The 20,706-nt window shown below is 27.0% G+C and overlaps 1 protein-coding gene across 3 annotated transcripts in view; it reads left to right on the plus strand.

Moving 5' to 3' along the window:
* LOC136987571 (phosphatase and actin regulator 1-like) overlaps window positions 1-20,706 on the plus strand; it is a 103,511-nt gene that overhangs the window by 51,864 nt on the left and 30,941 nt on the right. For all 3 annotated transcript variants that reach the window (XM_067285324.1, XM_067285323.1, XM_067285325.1), the window contains exon 4: window positions 8,732-8,860. In XM_067285324.1, coding sequence (XP_067141425.1) covers window positions 8,732-8,860 — 129 coding nt within the window. The remainder of the gene's footprint in view (window positions 1-8,731; window positions 8,861-20,706) is intronic.

Consider the following 20,706-nt stretch of genomic DNA (forward strand, 5'->3'; position numbering starts at 1 on the left):
GTTTATATTTACTGTTTAAATATTTGTTTTATATTCCATTAAAACAAATATTTTATTATTTTATAAAGCAAATTTTCTGGCATCAAAATTAATTGAATTTTATTTCTGTACTAAACTAATACTAAACATCTGATTATAAATTCTATAAAATATTAAGCATTTGATTTGATTATCATTACAGAAAATAAATGAATAATTGACTTTTTGTAAACTGAAAAATTATTACTTTACTTTTGAAACAAATATTTTTATGTTTTCTATGATTTATCTTTTATAATCTAAAACAAAGATAGACCAAGAAGCTATAAAATGAGAAATTTTTCTTAAAAACTGTATAAAATTTGAGAAAGAATGCTCTGTCTCTTCCAACTTCAGAGGTAATTAAAGAACACCATAGCATAACTTAAAACAGGACAAGGCTGTTTTCATTATTACACATCAATCATATAATTATAAATTACCTATACATTTTGCTATAAAGTGACAATGCTTCAGCCTCTTTAGTGACAATTACACAATTCTGTCTGCTTGTTTACAGTTCTATCCCAACATACATCAATGTTAATGCCATTATTTAAATTAATATTGTTTACATTTTTCTTATTTATTATTGCAAAATGTTTTTTAATATTTCTTTTAATATTTTTTTTCCTGAAACAAAATTTTTATTTTATCTGTATTAATGTTACAATTTGTTTCATTACTATGTAAATACCATGGTGACATTATAATATAAATTTTATACAGTTTTTAATAAAAGTAATTTTAACTCCATTGTGAAGTTTTTACACTTTTATTATTTTTATTAGAAGTTTTTCTTTCTGGTTATTAATTTTCAAGACTTTATTTTGAATTTTTATTAAGATATCTCAAAGAAATAAAGTAATTTTATTGAATTATTTCTATAGTATAAAATCTTATCAAATATTATCAATTAAAATTAAGTAATTTGAAAAATCCAGATATTATAAAGACTGTACAATAATTTTTGTTTAGAATCCTTAGATATTTGATCTTCACTTTTCAAGGGGAAACTAAATAAAAAAATTAATGATATAAGGAATATTCAAAAAAATAAAATGTCGGTAACATTGGTACCAATGTTTTACTTTTTGTTTATTATTATTTTACAATACTTTTGTGAATTTACAGATTAGTGAAAAGTTAGATGGCAGTCTTCAGAAGAAATTTTGATTAAATTACAAAGGAAGAACTTTTATTTAACACAACTAATTATATTTTTCTAAAAATTAGTTGGTTCTAATGTTTGATTTGTTGACAATTGGTTGCATAGTCTTACCAATTTATTAGGTTATATTGAATAATATTGATCAATACAGGAACTTCATTTTAATATTCTAGATATTCAGATATATTAAGTATGGCTATTCTTTTTATGTGAATAATTTTCAGAGGTGACTATTATTATCTTTGAAATTTTAATTAATGCTGTACCTGTAATAATTTCAACAATGTTACCATTGCTTAAATATGAAAACCTTGTTTTCTGATTATAGTTGTTCATTCACTAATATCATCTGCAAAGTCTATTGATTTTCTCAATAAACTTTATTTGATGATAAAATAATTTATTTTCATTGCATTATTTCACTTTATATTTATTTAAATATCCATTAAGATCTGTTTTAGGTGCAAAATATAAGAAACTTTCTCATAATATGTCTTTAATGATTCAAACATTCCTTGATTTGTTAGGTGATCAATAGAAATTGCATTAGCAAAAGAGAAAATTATCTTAATATACTGGACAATTTTCTTTCTGATAAATAGTCATTATCCAATAATAAAATAATTTTTTTCAATTTTTATTTCATAGATGATAATTCATATACAAAATAAATTTAAGATACCAAACTTTTTCAAAGAGTATTATGTCTAAGCTTTAATAAAGCAGATCAAATCTGGATACTTTCTTTTGAAAATAATTAATGATGATTTCTTCCCTTCACAGGTGTTGCTACAAACTTAAATTGTTACACATTTGATTCATACCAAGCTCCTTTTTCTCTTCTAATGCTAGTGTTTTCAATATAAATGCATTACAATATTTTAATTAGTTCTATCAACTTTGCAAACTTGGTCTGGTTATAGTTCTTTAATATAGAATTAACTTTTTAATTGTTGATATGTTTAATTGTAATATATGTTGGATTGAATATATCAACAGATAATTTCTTATTAGTTGGCGTCAACTATTGTTTCGTGTCTTATTTGACGTGAGAGAAAATGCTTAATATTTTTTATTTGAAACAAAATTTCTGTAAAGTGGAGTTGGATATTTGGTTATGCTCTGCCTCTAATTTCCTGAACAGTGGAAAAATGCTGCATCAAATTAGTTTTCAGTTTTACGAATTTTGTTATAAAATTCAAATTTTGATTATTTTGCATTATATAATTTATGGTGATAAAAAAAATTACTTACATCAGAATAAGACAGATGTAATGTATAATCCAATAACTAATTAATATTTTCTTACATGAAATATTTCAATCCTCTTATAAGAAATAAATGTACAAATATACAATATAAAATATGGTAATAATTATATGTAGAATATTAGAATTATAACAAAGTATTTTCTGATTAAACTAGAAACATTTATAAAACAAGGAAAGTGGAAGAAAGATTATTATTAATTTTTTTACTGTATAAAATATTTATTCAGTAAATAATACTAAAATAATTTATAGAACATAATTTGTTAATGAATTAAATGAAAATTTACATTAAATAAAGCAATATTATTTTAAAGTAATTAATAATAATAAATCTAAATAATGAAAATCTTTATGTTTATTTTTATTATTATATTATTTTTGGAAATTAGATAAGCACTAGATTTAGAATGATGATTATTTTTTAGTTATAGAAAATGACATTATACTAATAACTAATAAAATTAATATAGTAAATAATATACAGTGGATTCTCGATACAGCAAACTCTCAAAGAAGTGAGCCAAATCATTTGTTCTATCAGGAGTTTTGTGTATATAAAGAATGGCAAGAATTAACAAATTTGTTTACTATATAGAAAGTTCACTATATTGGTTGATTGCTATATAAAGAATCCATCGTAGGTTAATGTTCTGCACTTAACCAAAAAGTACTTAATCTAGCATACAGTAGTTTTTCTATATTGTCATAAGAGAATGCTAGTTAATGATATTTAGCTTTTAATGCTAGAAAATTAATATAGAGAAGTTTGTTTATATATACAGATATATATGATTATTAATTGCATTAAATATAGATACAGAAAAATCTTAATAAAGCTCAGTAAATAAAATCTCAATAATACCATTTTTTTAAATATTTAAGAAATTTATAATGTTAAAAATAAAACCCAGTTTCAGATTTTTTGTAATAAATAAATATTAAATTTCTATTGTACATTTTAATATTTTAAAAATTCATTACATTGCATTTTGAAATATTTTTAATGTCTTTTACTTACTAGTATTATAAATTCTTAAAACTATTTTTCTTTAAAATACTTTTTAGAATTTATTTATTCAGCTTTCTATATTGCAAAATATTTTAACATAATACTTAATAAAATAAGCCATTTAAAAAAAGTTAAAATTCTATCATATTGTGGTATGTTAACATTTGACATTACACTGAAGTTTAAGTAGAAAAAAATGCTTTTAATGCCTTATGATAAGTAGAAAATTAACATAAGAACAATAATTTACACAATTGAAATGTCCTAGTGTTTTTAAGTTAAAATTATATGTTCATGTTCAGGAACTTAATTGAAAAAATATTCTATCATCTTAGATGCAAGATAGGCCAATATACAATTAAATTAACATTATGTTACATCTTCATCTTTTTTGTAAAGTAAATTTAATTATATGTAATAAAATTCAATATAAAAACATTATTAAAATTAAGCATTATTAATACATTACTGATATACATATTAAGAATTTTTTTCTTATTATAAGTAATACCATTAAAACGTACTATTTGATTATAAGTATTATATTATACAAACTCTTACTTATTTATGTAATTTATATCTTTCTATATATTATGCATTTTCCAGTTTTTCTCTATGTTTAACATCTGTTTTTACTTTTTCTTATTCATTGATTTCTCATCTTTCCTGATAATTTACACTGTTTTAAATATAAAATTTGTCAAAATTTTATGTATAAAACAATGAAAGTTATACACTTCCTTATAACATTATACTACTTTATTACTTGATGATTATTAGACCTTGAATATGATATTACCTTGAAAATTTTTATTGCTTATCATATACAGCTGAACTTATCTATCTCTCAAACATATCTTGAAATTTATTTTTTATCTGCATTTTCAGCCTAAATTTAGTATATTTTTGATAGTTCAAATAATTTTTTCCATAACCTCTATATCTCAAATTATGGACCAAAGTGTCATTTACAAATTCAAGACTCAGCAACTACATTTTGATAGCATAAATTGTAATTTAGAAACATTTCTTTCAATACTGTTTACAGTTGCATTTAACACTGCTTTTCCCCAATTGACTATGAGTTTAGCTTGCATCTTATTGGTTAAAAAAAGTCTGCTGTCAGAAACTATTGACAAACTATTTCTGTTAGATATGTCAAAAATATTTTATTTATAATTAATACAGGTATCTACTGTACCTGCTGCTGATGCATTAATAAGATATCATACCTCCAATCCAACCTATTACTTTTTACTGTGTCAAAGGGACCTCTCTGTCTTGAATTTTTTTTTCATTCCTGTGAGATTTGAGATAGACAGGTATAACTGTATATATATGGTTGTTTCCTATAATAATTTTCATTATTTATTTTAGGAAGTTTGGAAATACCATTAGAATACAAATATTGTATTATAATAATATTAGTTTATAATAACTATATATTATAATAAGTTATTGAAGATAATTTAAAACCTTTTAATAAATTTATCATAAAATTGGATAAAATAGAAACCATAATGTAATAGGTTTATTAGAAAAATACAATATCATAGGAGACTGGAATATAATCTAAAGCTATTAGAGGAAAAGCAGAAAGATGTAAGAATTCAGTAAAGATACATAGCACTCTTGCATATAAAAATAATTATAAAAGATAGTACTGAGAGAACAGAAGAGAGCAATTTGATATTTTTTAAAGGAATACCTAATAATGCATAAGAGACAGTAAAATAGTGTACTGATAGTTATACTAAGTAGGTAGGTAGAGTAATTGATTAAATCATAAATTAACATATATTTGGATTAAACTCTGGAATACAGATTACATAATTGGTAACACATTTCAGGTTTACAAATTATTAAAGTAATTAACAGAATGTGATATTACCTATAGTATAAACTCATGTATATATTATTGTATTTACTTGAATATAAGATACTGTCAAATCTAAGATGCACTTTAATTTCTATTTGCTTACTGATGAATTTTTTTCTAAATAGAAACTTGAGACAAATTTATTTCAACGGAATCAGTATTTGTTGCACAGTAGTTATATATCACTGTTTTCTATGGTATTGAAGTCAGAAACCTCTTCACTTTCCATGTTAGGCTCTTCTGAATCAACACTGGATTTAACGCTTAAGTTTTCCTGTATGCAATCATTCTCACTGCCATTTAAAACATTTGAAATGCAACATGTCTTGAGTGTGGCACAACTTTTATAATGATGTATTACATCAAATCTAAGATGAACACTATTTTCAGAGATATTTAAACTTGAAAAAAGCATGTTTTTACATTTGAGTAAATACAGTAATTTTAATTAGCTCAATTCTTATATGGAATTTCCAATAACTATAAATATTTGGTTCAATTATCTGAATTATAATAGTATTATATTGATAAACTAGGCATTAATGGTTACATTCATTTCTTAATTTGCAAATATTTACATGAAATATTTAAAATTAATAGACATTACTTTTGCACATGCAATAAACTTTAAGTAAAACAAAATTATCTTACTATCAAACAAATGTTAATTTAGAATAATATTACAGCTCTATTACTTTAAGTATTAAATAGCAATAAATATCAATGTGAATTAATTATTTAGCCTGGACTAATTAATCAATTCATTCACATATATACATATATAGTATTAAATGGTATTGTTGTTCTATTTATTTAGTAATTGTAAAAGTTAGATGAGAAGACAAGGGTTTAAACATAAAATTTAATAAATAGCTGTAAGATTAGATTATACATGATGCTTTTTTCATTTTGAATTTTGAATAAAAGAGAGGATGTCGGATATAGTCTAATTTTAGAATCAAAACTTTACTGAAAAGTTAAATGTTTTCAACTTTTTCTTAAATTTAAAGATCTTCATTCATAAGAATTTGTATTTCTTAATTCCACTGTCTATTTTTTCAAGTGCTTGACAAATTACAAATATCAAAAAGTTTCAATAATATCTGAAAGTAAGATGACAGATTGTAAAAAATACTTCCTCTTAAACTTTTAAAATTAAGTTGAATGCAATATTTTTTACTTCAAATAATAAACAAAAATAAAGTTAATAAAATAAATACAAATGAAATAATATTTTGAAGTTAAAACTGATTTTTTTTATTCTTGCTAGTAAAAATGAGAAGCTTAGAAATTTTAATGGTTCCATTGCTTTATAATTCTAGAAACAGATTTTTCTTCAGTATAATAAAATTTCCTTTAGATTTTAATTATTTCTTTTTGTTTGATTTAATGAATTGAACAGAATACACTTAATCAATTAAAAAACAAAAATGATCTGGCAGATGAATGTGTAAGCATTGTTTCTACTTTGCTAGATTGTGGGTTCAAATTCTGATTTGGACATAGATGTTTGTATCGAAAATTATTATTTGGGAGTGCTTTAAATTTGCTAAAATAAGTTTTTGCTGCATGTGACAATTAAAATTAAAAAATAAATATAGCAAGAGTCTATTTTTAAAGATCTGTCTTCTCCTTATGTTCACATTATTTTAAAAACAATAGTAAATTATTAGGTTGTAATTATTACTACTTTGTCCAAGAAAATAGATGTATAGATCAGTGACTGTTATATTAATTAAATATTGCTATTATTATTAATTAGATAATTTCAAATAAGAGAACAAAATGCTCTATTTTTATATCTTTACATCACTTTAAATTCTATTTTATGTTTCAAGAAAAATAGGATAAAGAATTTAGTTAATACATCACATTTAATATTACATATAATAAGACAGAATGTTTATTTTATGTAATATACTTGTATGAAATAATTCTCCATATTACTAATTAATATGATGCTTTAGAGCAGAAAACCTTAAGAGAGCATTTGATAGAAGCAGGAAATATGTAATTGGATTGGATTTATATCCTGTTTCCAAATTCTCATAATTAAACATGTTTTAATTGATTGTATATAAAAATTAAATAATATAAATTTCTAATATTAATTAAATAAAATTATTATTGAATAAATAATTATAGTTAATTATTATTGTTCTTATAGTTTGATAACATTATTTAAATTTGATTTTCATCAGTTTTTGTTTGTTAATTTCCTTTTTTATACTGAATGGCATTTTTTATATTAATAAATAGGAATTAATAATAAGTTTTTTATTAATCATAAATAAAAATTTTAAATTGTATATTTTACTTTACTAAGATAAATATACATCAATTATTCTTATTATGTTTAATAATAATAATGTATATAAGAGTAAATTTGTCTGTCAACAAACAATCAATTCATAGTTACTTATTGAAACACACAAATAAATTGATTGATCCTTGACAGTCAGATTGGGAATTGCTTGTGTACATAAAATGTAACCTTTATACATGAGATAGAATAATCTTATACATTAAAAAATATATTTTTTTTTAATTTCGTATTAGTAAACATGTTCTAAATTTTTTATTTTTTCTTAATTTAAAATATTTTGCATTTTATTATAAAAATAAAAATAAATAAAGAACACAGTATTTTATTTTCAGGTTAATATTTAAAAAAAAAATTCTATTTCTTTGTAATACATTTTTACAAAAATTGATTGATAAATTATAATAAATTCTAAGTAGATTACATATTTATACTAAATAAATCTTAAGAATCATCTTATTTTTTCAAATTTCTTCAAATACACTTTAATTAGAACCTTATTCAAAGCAGATGCTTTAGTTTTCCTATTATTGGAGTCATTATGAAAAATGTTATTTATATATAGAACTTCTTACAGATATGTTTTAAATGGTAGATATATAAATAACTATTTTACTATTGTTATTAAAACCTTAGCATAAACAAATATATTCCACTAAAAGAAATAAATGATCACTTATAAATGAAACTTAATGTTAAAAATATAAATTATGTACATCATCATATAAACCTACTTAACTCTATCTGTCTTCCTATAGATGATTGCCATGTAACTGTTTCTAATCAATTCTCTCTCTGAATAGATTTTAATAAAGTATACCAATCACTGCTCTTATATTAGCCATTTCTAACATCTGACTCATCCATCTATAAATAGCAATCTCAGCCTGTCTGATGTGCTTATCCTTCTGTTCTTTAGTTTACTTGTAACTTAACTACAAGTCATATTATCATAACTTGGCTACATTTCTCTTTCTACTTGCATCTCTAAAAATTTTGTTTTTTATATTTTTATTTACAAGATTCTTATGATTCATGGATATGTTGGAATGTTCTACAGATTCCAGTGATTTAAACCATGTTCCTCAAGTAAATGGAAAGGTAGCTATTGATGAGATGCCTGCTGAACCTACATCAAATAATTCATTTATTTCTTCAACACAGCAAGAAATGTTATGTTACAGTATAGGTGAGTAATCTAAACATCTTATTTTTTTATTAAAAAATAAATCAATCTGAAAAAATATACAAATGTATTTGATTAATCTTAAACATTTGTTTACAATATTATAACGTATAGTTTTATATTTATGCCAAAAGTTTAGATCTGTTTAGTTACATTATTACATTCAAATGATATTAGTATTATTATTCTATTATTATTGTAATGTTTACAAATACTTTATTTAACTTAGTATAATTTGCTCATGTAATGGAGATGTTTTTTGGAATAATTCATATGGAATATAATCTCTATGAAAAGAGTAATTAAATTTTGATTTGGTTTATTATTGAAACATTAAGTTTTGGAAACAAATATTTACATAAGTAAGTATGTAAACAGATTATTTATTTTATTATTTATTACAAAAATTTTATAAGGTTATGTCCAATGGGACAAGAAATTATATTCTTTGAAAATGACAAATTACTCGAAATAATAATAATAAATTTTATCTGTCAAATTACCATAATTTTCTGCCTATATGGCATGTAACCAGCAGACGATTTTGTTCACAACAAAAAGTTTGTCCTCATATAATTTACACAAGTTTACATCATAATTTACTGGCTGTTTTGGTTTTTCAGTAATGAAATAATAAAGTTTGTAAGGATATTTAATAATTTAAAAAAAAAAGTATTCTCAAATCTGGGAAAGAAATTAAACTATACATTTTAAAGTGGTGCAATAAAACTTAAAATCCAGAATTATGAAATAATCAGTTCTTGATTTCAATCTTCCAACTTATGACAGCTGAAATTGGCTTATTAAGAAAATTATTTTCAAGTCCAAACAATCACTTGCACTTGCTAAAAGCATGGTATAATTATTAAATTTTGTTAAATGTAATATTGTAATGAACAATAAATATACATTTTATAGCAATAATAGCCATATTTGTAAGTTCATTTGTATTTAAATAATACTTAGGTTTGTGCCGTTAATATACAAAAATCAGAAACAAAACTGTCTGTCAAGTTGCTTTGTCTGGGAACATGATTATCTTCCTTGCATTTTCAATAATCTTTGTGTTAATAAAATATTATAATTAAGTAACAAGTTGTGAAAATGAAAAATATCCAAAAATCTTGCGATTTTCTATGTTTTCATCTTATCAAAAGACTTGCATCAGCATCAGAAGCTTTTATTTAAAGTTCATGTTGAAACATATAATGAAGTTTGAATAAATGTTTTCTCTGATATTGTGTCTTTTGGTGAGATGAAAACATGAAAACATAAAAAACCATTATATATATGTATATTCTTGTATATATTATTTGTAGCTTATTACTTGTAAAAGTTTATTCATCTATTTTGAATAAATAACATAATTAAATTGCCCCTTTATAAGAACTTTATCTACTGGAACAAACTTTCTCCATATGAACAATGATGATGAAATGTCTTGTCATATTGAGAAGACTGAAAGTCTTTTGATATGATAAGATATCAGACTCAGATGCTATTAATTGTTATTATTTAAGCTAACACATCTAAAGCTAATATTAAAACGTACTTTACACAAAGGTTATCATGGAGATGTGTAGTGGAGGAATAACAAACATGTAAATAACACTATATTCCATTCATGAGAAGAAGTGAATGGGTCTGTAGACATCTTTGTCTTATGCATCTACTTGACATATAAACAAGACATCCTCACATTTTATCATTTCAAGAAGATTTCCAAATATAATAAAAAGTAAAATGATTTTGGAGACATTTTTTAATGTTATGGAGAAATTGTTATATATATTAAATACAGTGGTGTATGATTCATACTATCAAAGGCAGAAAGTTTTTATAATACAAAATTCAGAGGCAGGAAATTATGTTAATATAGCAAATTCAGAATGATTTGGTTTTTACTGTATTGATTTTAATTTTGATAAGTTTTTAAATTGTTAAATTTCATTAGAATTTTATTTCATTTTTTTTTAAATACGGTGTTTATTTAAAATTCATTTTGTTTTTAAAACTTTCTTAAAACTATGTGATTAAAATAATTGCTATTTAGAAATGTAATAAAATTACTTTTATTATATTTTATTAATTTTCAATATTTTTGAAATGTTAACCTTGCAATTTAAAATTATGTGATAGTTGTCTTTAATTTTATTTAAATTTGAAATAATAAATTTACAAAAAGAGAACAATAAAATGTAGAAATGTTCATTAATTAAAAAGCTCCCAACTGTAAAATTATTAGAATTTTATTTTATTTTATTACAAAACTCAATACAAATTCTTTATGTGGATAAAAATTAATTATAAAAATGATTATTTTGATTTTTTTTTTAATTATTTTTGTTGGAATTAATCATTGGATGATTAAAGATAATGAAATACTCTCTTAGTGCTTGCAGGATAGAAAAAGTGATAAAATTATAAATAAATATAAGTTAAAAATTCCATGGTGACGAGCAAATTTGTATATAATGCTGAACTCGGTGTATTTTTCACATCGTTTATACAGTATTTGGCATGAATATTATCATAGTGACATGAATAAAATTAATTGCTAGATCATTCGTGGGCTATTTTTAAGGCTGCCATTTTAATTAATTAAGTAATTTTATGTTAAATTAAGCAAAGTTACATTTTAGTAAATTTTATAATTGAAATTAATCATTAAATTTATTATAAATTGACAATTAATGAATAATGGAATTATTTAATGATTAGAATTAGCTATTAAGTAACTCATGAAGTGTGTGATGTTGATATGATTCATTGCATTTATGCTATGATTTAGATTTGCTTGTTACGTTTTTGATAAATATGTAATATATATTGTTCTTTAGTTTATGAACATAATTCAACCTGAAATATTGTTTCAAACTCTAAAGTCATTTTATTCTAAGCCAGCTTTGCAAATATACATACATCTTAGCAAAATGTGCTGTGTGTAAATTACATAACAATGGACATAATATCAATAAAAGCTTAATATTAAGTGTAGTATACAGTGTTGAATATTGAATTATCTTGACTAAAATGTAACTCATACATCAATAAACATTCTGTAACATTTACAGCAATATATCAAGTGTCATAATACAAAACATAGCTCAGTGGTTCATTTGGTAAATGTAAATTACTTTCACTTACAAATAGAAATTTCTGGTTAAACTGATAAATTGAGAGACTAATTTTTTATTAAGACAGTTTGTGACAATTTGAGGATTATTTTTATATATTTTTAAAATCAGTTATATATATATTCTAATTTGTTTCATATCCAGTCCACGGTTTTTGCATAATTATAGCTGAAATTTATAAAAATGAATATAATAATTTTTATATTATTAACCAATTGTATGTGATTAGAAAAAATAAAAATGTAAACTAACTTTCATTAAAAAAATATTGGATGAGAACATTTTTTAGTATAAATTGGAGTTCAGTTTAAAATTTAATTATGATTCTTGTCGAAGAAATTATTTTTTATTAATTGAAAAAAAGCACTCGTGTACACTACTTGCAATTGTTCTTTATTTTGCTGACACATTCAGATTCTTATCATGTTTTACTCTTGATGTAACAAAATATTGGCACTTGTTAACTATTTATTTTGCTAACTTGTTAAAAAATTAAATACTTAAATTTAATTTGTTAACTTTTCTTATAATCTCTTTTATCAAGTTTGATAACTTGATTCTGTTTTATGGAAAAAATGAAATATTTTGGAATTTTACTAACAAAATTAAAAAGGATAAGAAAAATAAATTATTTTATAAACAGTGATACCTCGGTTTTCGTCGATAATCCGTCCGAAAACAATCGGCAAAATCCGAAACTGACGAAAACTGAGGCAATTATTTCCATATGAATTAATGTAAATCCAATTAATTTGTTCTAGACATTCCAAAATACATACCAAAAACACATTTTATAGAGAATTAATGTAGCATTAAATATTAAAAGCAATAAGAAATTAACATAAAAAGACTAATTAGCATAAAGATAAAAGCATTAAGATTAAAGTTAAGATAATTAGTATTAAGATGAAAGCAATGGAATTGTTCAGCTAGACACGCAGGGTTATGTCTTGTCTTGTAGAAGCTAGTTGGACACGAGTTTCTAGCCTATATCGTTCCGTGGTAAAGTATGATGTAATTGTCATGTAATAGTAGTTGTATGTGTTTATGATGGTCGTATTGAGGGGAATAATGCCTTCTGAGAAACCCGTTTAAGGGTAACTGGCCCCTATTCAGGTGTTACAGACATGGTGAAAACCCAGAAAACTTTACATGGCCATCCTACCCTGCTAAAACACAAACCTATGACCGAACTCCCAGTGTTCAGGAATGGTGGGCCATTGTGGGGTAATGTTCACACAACGAGAAATAACACCACACTGTGCCAGAAAATGCATGGGTCGCCCTTTGTTTTTGCAAAATTAGCAGCAAGGTCACTTGAGCATGCCAACAAAATTCAAGGTGATTGACGAAAACCAAGACAAATTTTTCATGACAAAAATCTACGAAAATCGAAACCGATGATAACTGAAGTCAACAAAAACCGAGGTATTACTGTATATTAATTGTCTATGGAAGATCCATAAGTCTGAAATTTCAAATATATAAATCACATCAACTTGGAGTTAATATATAAATATATGTGTAAATATTGTAGGATTTTTCAGCAAGTTTTAAAGCTAAAAGTTTATTTATTACATGATTTGGAATGGTATTAGTAGTTAAAATCTTAAACATTTTAATAATTAAAGTTAATTTTTAATTTAATTAATAACTTTAGAAATACCATAATGAAGAAAAACTGCTATTGATTTGATTGTTTCATCTACACATTTTAAAAACTATTAATTAAAAGTTTAATTCTGGTCATTAAACTATAAAATTAATTTTTTTAGAATAAATTGTATTTATTTGTTTGGTTTAAAATGTTGGACTATTTTAATTCTCAGTATTTTAAATATCCATTTTTTTCCATTTTTATTGTATGTTATACTTTATATAAATTTGTCTAGAGTAAAAATGTTTTTCTCTGAATCACTATAAATATGCACTTTGGATTTATCTTCCTCTAAATATTTAAATGAAATAATGTACAACACAACAAAACCAAGTATATAAGAATTAAATTACTGTTTTTACTAACTTAAAATAAGTTGATGATAAAGAATAGACATTTTTAAAGTAAATACTAGAAAATATATTTTGAAAAGGCATCATGTTTATCCTTTCTTAGCACAAATAGATGATAATATATTTTAATATATTACAAAGTATCTGTTAAAAAAAACAAAAATGTATAGTTTTTTGACAAAATAAATATCTACATGTATAAACAATCAGGCATTGAAATCATTAACTATTAGTTAACACCTGATTATCTTAAGCTATACAGCAAGGCTGTGGAGTCAGGGTCGTGGAGTTTTGGTATTTTAGTCAGAGTCATCAAAAATTCCCCACGACTCTGACTCTTTTTTACTTTCCCAACTTGTTATGTATATAAAAAACGGAAAAGTATTTGAATCGTGTGACATTTGACTCTCCGCTCTTTTTGCAAATCTATACGTTTAGAGATCTCTCAAACCCAAAAAATGTCAAATAAAGGAAAAAATTCGTGTGTCCATGCACGTATGTTGGTGTCTAATTTGTTTAATTTCTTTATTCTGTTCTGAACTATTAAACATATTGTTTAATAGTTCAGTATGAGTTCTTAAACTGTACTCATTCTGAGTAAAGTTTAAGAAACAAAATTTGGCACAGTAGTGTGTGTATAAAGGGCATTAATGCTATTAAATTTTGGTTCTTTATTAAAGGTCGACAGGGTAGAGACATAGAAGAGGTCATGTGTCATATCTCCAGTGTGGTCGGACTTAATGAATATTTTACTCGTTATTAACATTCACAATCTTATAATATAATCAAGATGGGTTAATAATAATAATACTGGAGCACAAGCTCCTGGTAGGGACATCCATGCCAGTAAGATCTATGGGAAGAAATGAGGCTAAGAGTGACCACACCCACATTCTGTGGAAATATTTATCATAGTAATAACCAGATCTAAGTTTGATACCGGCTCGGATGTCTCCTGGGTTAACAAGGTCTGCATGCATGGGTTAGGCAGAGGCTCACGTTCAAAAAATATGTCACAGTCTCCCTTAGTTACCGGTGGCGAAAGCAGCACCAACCCAAGCATGGCTACTACAATGACCTCAACAGAGGTCAGGAACCAATCTAGCCTTAGTGTTTCTGTGGCAATGCATCCACAAACCACAAAGGCTGGAAAACCATGCCATTGGATGAAATGGACAATGGAAATGAATGAGTTTATCATCCATACTTACTATACCATCACAAAACTCGAAACAAACATGACAGCATACAGACAACAACTACACCATAGATTCACACAACAATATCTTCATCTCACTGTCACCGAACAAAGGGTTGTTGATCAACAAAGAACAATTATACACAACTACCTTATCCCACAAACAACACTTGAACTTATCAAACGACAAGTTGCTGATTAAATACATCAACAGACGGAAACATTTATCATTAATGAAGATCACATAACCTGTCAAGATAATTTAGCAACAAGCACTGATTACAGCACAGACACAACTACTACACTACTACTACTACTACTACTACTACTACTACTACTACTACTACTACTACTATTGATACTACAGACACTTCCTCATCCACTATTGATAACATAGACATAGATTTAGTTAATATGCTCTCACTATATTTCAAGAAATACTAAATATACAGGCACAGATCCTACACAAAGACCAAAAATACCAAACATCAACCCACGAATGCCAAAAATCAACACGTCAGAACACTTAAATTATGTAAACACTCACTTACAACCACACTACATTCATTCAATTTCTATACTCTCAGACATTCATACATTAGTTTATGCTGGGGCAGTCACAGTCGTGACACATTATGGGCTGAAAATACAATCACAGACAAATACACAGAAAACACAATTCTATCACAAGCCTGCCTGGCAGAGAAGAATAGAAACACAAATAAATGACATTAGACAGCAATTAGGCAGGCTGACACAATACACTAAAAACAACATAACACTCAAATTAAAGAAACAGCTCAAAAACATTTTCAAGAAAATAAAAACGCACACAAAACACGAACATCACAACACACACATTACAGAATACATTGATACACTAAAACAAAAACTTGCTGCCAAAGCACGTAGACTCAAACGATACAAAACATGTACACTACGAAAACAACAAAATAAATTATTTACAAACAATGAAAAACTCTTTTACAGACAAATTGGTAACAAAACAAACACTGATACACAGCACAGTGGCACAACAACAGAAGAAGAACTCACAACATATTGGTCTTCTCTTTGGTCCAGTGCTGTCACGCACAATGCTGAAGCAGGCTGGATCGAGGTGGAGAACAGAAACTTGCACAACATACTAACTATGCCCTGTGCTGAAATAAACATACATGATTTCCAATACACTGTTAACAGAACGCACAACTGGAAGACACCTGGTGTAGACAACATTCACAATTTCTGGTACAAAAAGTTTACATCACTGCACCAGGAACTAGCTAAACATCTAACACACATCATCATCAATCCACAAGACATGCCAAATTTTCTTACTCAGGGCATCACCTACATGAAACCTAAAAACAACAATACCACACACAGACCAATTACATGTCTTCCAACACTCTACAAATTATTGACATCCTGTATCGCAAAAAATATACAAACATGTTGAAGAACATGACATTCTAACGGAACAACAAAAAGGTTGAAGTAGAAATCACAGGGGATGCAAAGAACAGTTACTCATAGATTCAGTCATTCTACGGCAAGCACACAAACAACACAGAAACATACACATGGCGTATATAGGCTACAGAAAAGCATTTGACAGTGTTCCACAGAATTGGCTGCTACATATTCTACACATGTACAAAATACATCCATCACTCATTGCATTCTTTCAAAACACTATGCAGCACTGGGGAACAACATTACATCTCAGGGTTAGTAACACTTCCATACAAACAAACCAAATTTTTATTAGGTGAGGAATTTTTCAAGGAGATTCCTTGAGTCCTCTCTGGTTCTGCTTAACCCTGAATCCATTATCCAACATGTTAAACAACACGCAATATGGTTACAATATCAGACATGAAAAAACAACACAGTTTACACCAGGCCTGGCCAGCCCGCGGGCCGCATGTGGCCCATCATGTTAAATTGTGTGACCCACTAAGCGATATTATATATCTGTTAAAATTTTCGTTTCCCATTATGTGTATACCAAAACAATTAATTCAATGAAAATTTGTGTGTGTCATTGTAATAATGCTCAAGTGTGAGTACGAACTCTTGATATAACAATAAAATCTTATTTGTTTTGTATTTGTTTTACTTTTTAAAAACATGTTCGCCTAAATTGTGGCCCACCATAATGTTACACGTGATCAAAGTGGCCCGCCAAACAACTTGGGTTGGCCAGGCCTGGTTTACACTGTCACATCTCATGTACATGGATGACATAAAACTTTATGCATCCACACTAAAACAACTTCATCAACTCCTACAAATTACACATTCATACACCAAGGACATACAAATGGAGTTTGGCATAGACAAATGCAAAACACTTCACATAGAAAAAGGAATCCTGAAGAAAGAAGATTTTGCACTTGGAAATGGAGACATTATTGAATCCATGGAAGAGGGCACGTTCTACAAGTATTTAGGATTCCAACAGGCCAAAAGAACAGAACATGCACAAATAAAGCAAAGATTAATTAAAGAATACCAAAGTAGGTTAAATGCTATTCTCAGAACACAGTTAAAGTAATAAACACATATGTCATCCCAGTACTCACATATTCTTTTGGAGTTATACATTGGACTCATACAGATCTTGAGCAACAAACAAAAACAAGAACAACACTCACTATGCATAAACATCATCCTAAATCTCACCATAGAAAGATTAACCTTCCACGTAAAGATGGCGGACATGGCATGATTGACATAGTTAACCTTCACTACAAACAAATACAGTCACTGCGAGAGTTTTTCTACAGGAAACAAGAAACATCACAATTACATAAAGCAGTAACTCTAGCAGACTCAAATAACACACCATTAAACTTACACTCACATCATACGGACACAACACAACATGTAAAAAGCATAGACACCATTAAGCAATCGTATGGCTTGAAAGGCACTCCATGGCAGGCATCCTTACGACCTGGCTCAGGATTTTGTTGACAAAACTGCGTCAAACAGCTGGTTAGCTCAGGGATGCCTCTTTGGGGAGATGGAAGGATTCACGATTGCCATACAGGATCAGGTCATAAATACTAAAAAACTACAGAAAACACATACTCAAAGATATCAACACTCACAAATGACACATGCAGAAAATGTCACATCATACCAGAAACTATACAACACATAACTTCTGGTTGCAAGCTCTTGGCACAGACAGATTATTTACATAGACATAATCAAGTAGCAAATATAATACACCAAGAGCTTGCAAAGAAACACAAATTAGTAGACATCCACGAACCATACTACAAATACATTCCACAGACAGTATTGGAAAACAACACAGCACAAAATGTACTACGACAGAGCCATAATCACAGATAAAACAATTTACCACAACAGACCAGACATCACACTCATTGACAAACACAATAAAATCACATACATTATAGACATATTCATTCCAAACACTCACAATATACAAAACGCATGCACTGAAAAAATTAGCAAGTACACAGAACTTGCCCAGGAAATAAGGCATCTGTGGAGGATGGATAAAGTGCTTATTGTACCTGTTGTTCTCTTCTCTACAGGTGTGATACCACACACACTACACAAATGTCTGGGAACATTACAATTGAATAGAAATACATACATCACACTACAGAAGGCCACTATATTGAATACATGCCACATTGTTAGGAAATTTTTGAATAGAGACACTGCACTGACACACACATTTAATTTTAGTTTTGTTTTGGTTGCTATGCCTTGACTCTGGTCTGGCATAGTACACAGCAACTGGTGTCAACCGAGTGTATCTCAAATAACCCAAAATAATAATAATACTGTAATAATAGTAATGATAGGCTCAGAGTTCAAACGGTTAGGAGTTGAAATTTGATACACAGTTAGGATACATCATAAGAATGTACAGTACACTAAGAAGGGATTTTTCAAAATTCCTTTCACAGAGGGAGAGGATTAGGGATTACCCTGAAGAACTCCGTTTCTACTGTATTATTTTAGATGCAGTATTTTGCGTTTTTGTGAAAAATCGAACATACTTTTAGATCCATCTAAAAATTCAGTAATTAGTCTCAGAAGAGAGAGAATCTAATTCTTACACCAAGTGAAAACAGGTAAAATCAGCTATAATCTAAATATCTTAATCTTCGTTATTGTTACTTTTTGTGCAAGCAACATCTAGTTTATCTTCTAGTTTTTTTTTTTTTATATAAGACACGTCTCTACTTTCCAAATTAAGCTTGAGTTCTAATATGAGTACAGACAGAAAAGGAAATCTTACAAAATTTGAAGATGATATTTATTATGCACTGGAAAAAATAAATCACATTGACCACTCTTCAAGTTTGGATGTTAAAATGGCAATATTGCACTATCCAGACATTATCCAAAATGCAACATTGATTGTCACGGCATTGTCACCAACCAAGTTTCAGTAGAGCAGTGTTTCCCAACGTGGGGGCCCATGCCCCACAGAGGGGCAATTTGATTGTTAAGGGGGCAATTTGAAAATGGACTCATCCAGAGTTTAAGTTAACCGTATAGCCACTGTATGCCATATTTATTGTAAATATTGATTTAAGTTAGTTTTAATTTTATTTGTTCTTTGTTTCCCTTTCCTTCTAGAACTTCCCTTTATAACCCTTTTCCCTTGGGGTGGGATTAACCATTCTGGGAACCACTGAGAACAAAGAGATGAACAATACTTCGAGGCTGGTGAAAGAGGAGAAAGGACATTCTTTGCCCAGACCTCGAGGTGGGCAGACGTGAATTGTGGTGTTCCATGTCACGTTTGGCAATGACTGGAAAGTGCGAAAGACTTTGATGAAAGGATTGGGTTTTATCGTGGTTACAATAAAACAGTGTGGCAATTAAGTGTAAGAAAAACTTCAACGAACACGACAACGAGAGACCTTCCAAAAGAGTTCAACATATATGTTGGGGGGGCATAAGAATTTTAGAAAGGCTCAGGTGGGGCATAGCACAAAAAAGGTTGGGAAACACTGCAGTAGAGCGTTTATTTTCCGCTCTTAAAATTATTAAATATGATTTAAGAGCTTCAATGAATGCTGACTTAATAGAAGTGATTTTTTTTGTAAGGAGTAATTCAGTTTATAACAGAGATGAAAAATAATAAATTAATCAACATGGCAAAATAAGCAACCTTTTTTTTTTACCAGTCTAACTGTTATATTTCTCATTCTTGACTTGGTTTAATGTATCTGTACACTGATATATTACCCAATATACTCATATAGTATGTACTGTACATTTTTATTAAACTAATTTGTTTGTATACAAATGTATTTACTGTTTTTATTCATACATGCTTACCAAATACCAATGCCATCATCAAACAAATCAATAAATGTGAACTTATATATTCAGTAGATGTGTCAAATGTTAATGTTTAATCAATTTTTTAAAATCGTTTTATTATATATTTTTAAAAAATATTCAGAATTGTCGTCATTATTACTTTCCCAGCT

The sequence above is a fragment of the Centruroides vittatus genome, unplaced genomic scaffold (assembly GCF_030686945.1).
Source record: "Centruroides vittatus isolate TY-2023 unplaced genomic scaffold, ASM3068694v2 scaffold_2520, whole genome shotgun sequence".
Taxonomy (NCBI): Eukaryota; Metazoa; Arthropoda; class Arachnida; order Scorpiones; family Buthidae; genus Centruroides; species Centruroides vittatus.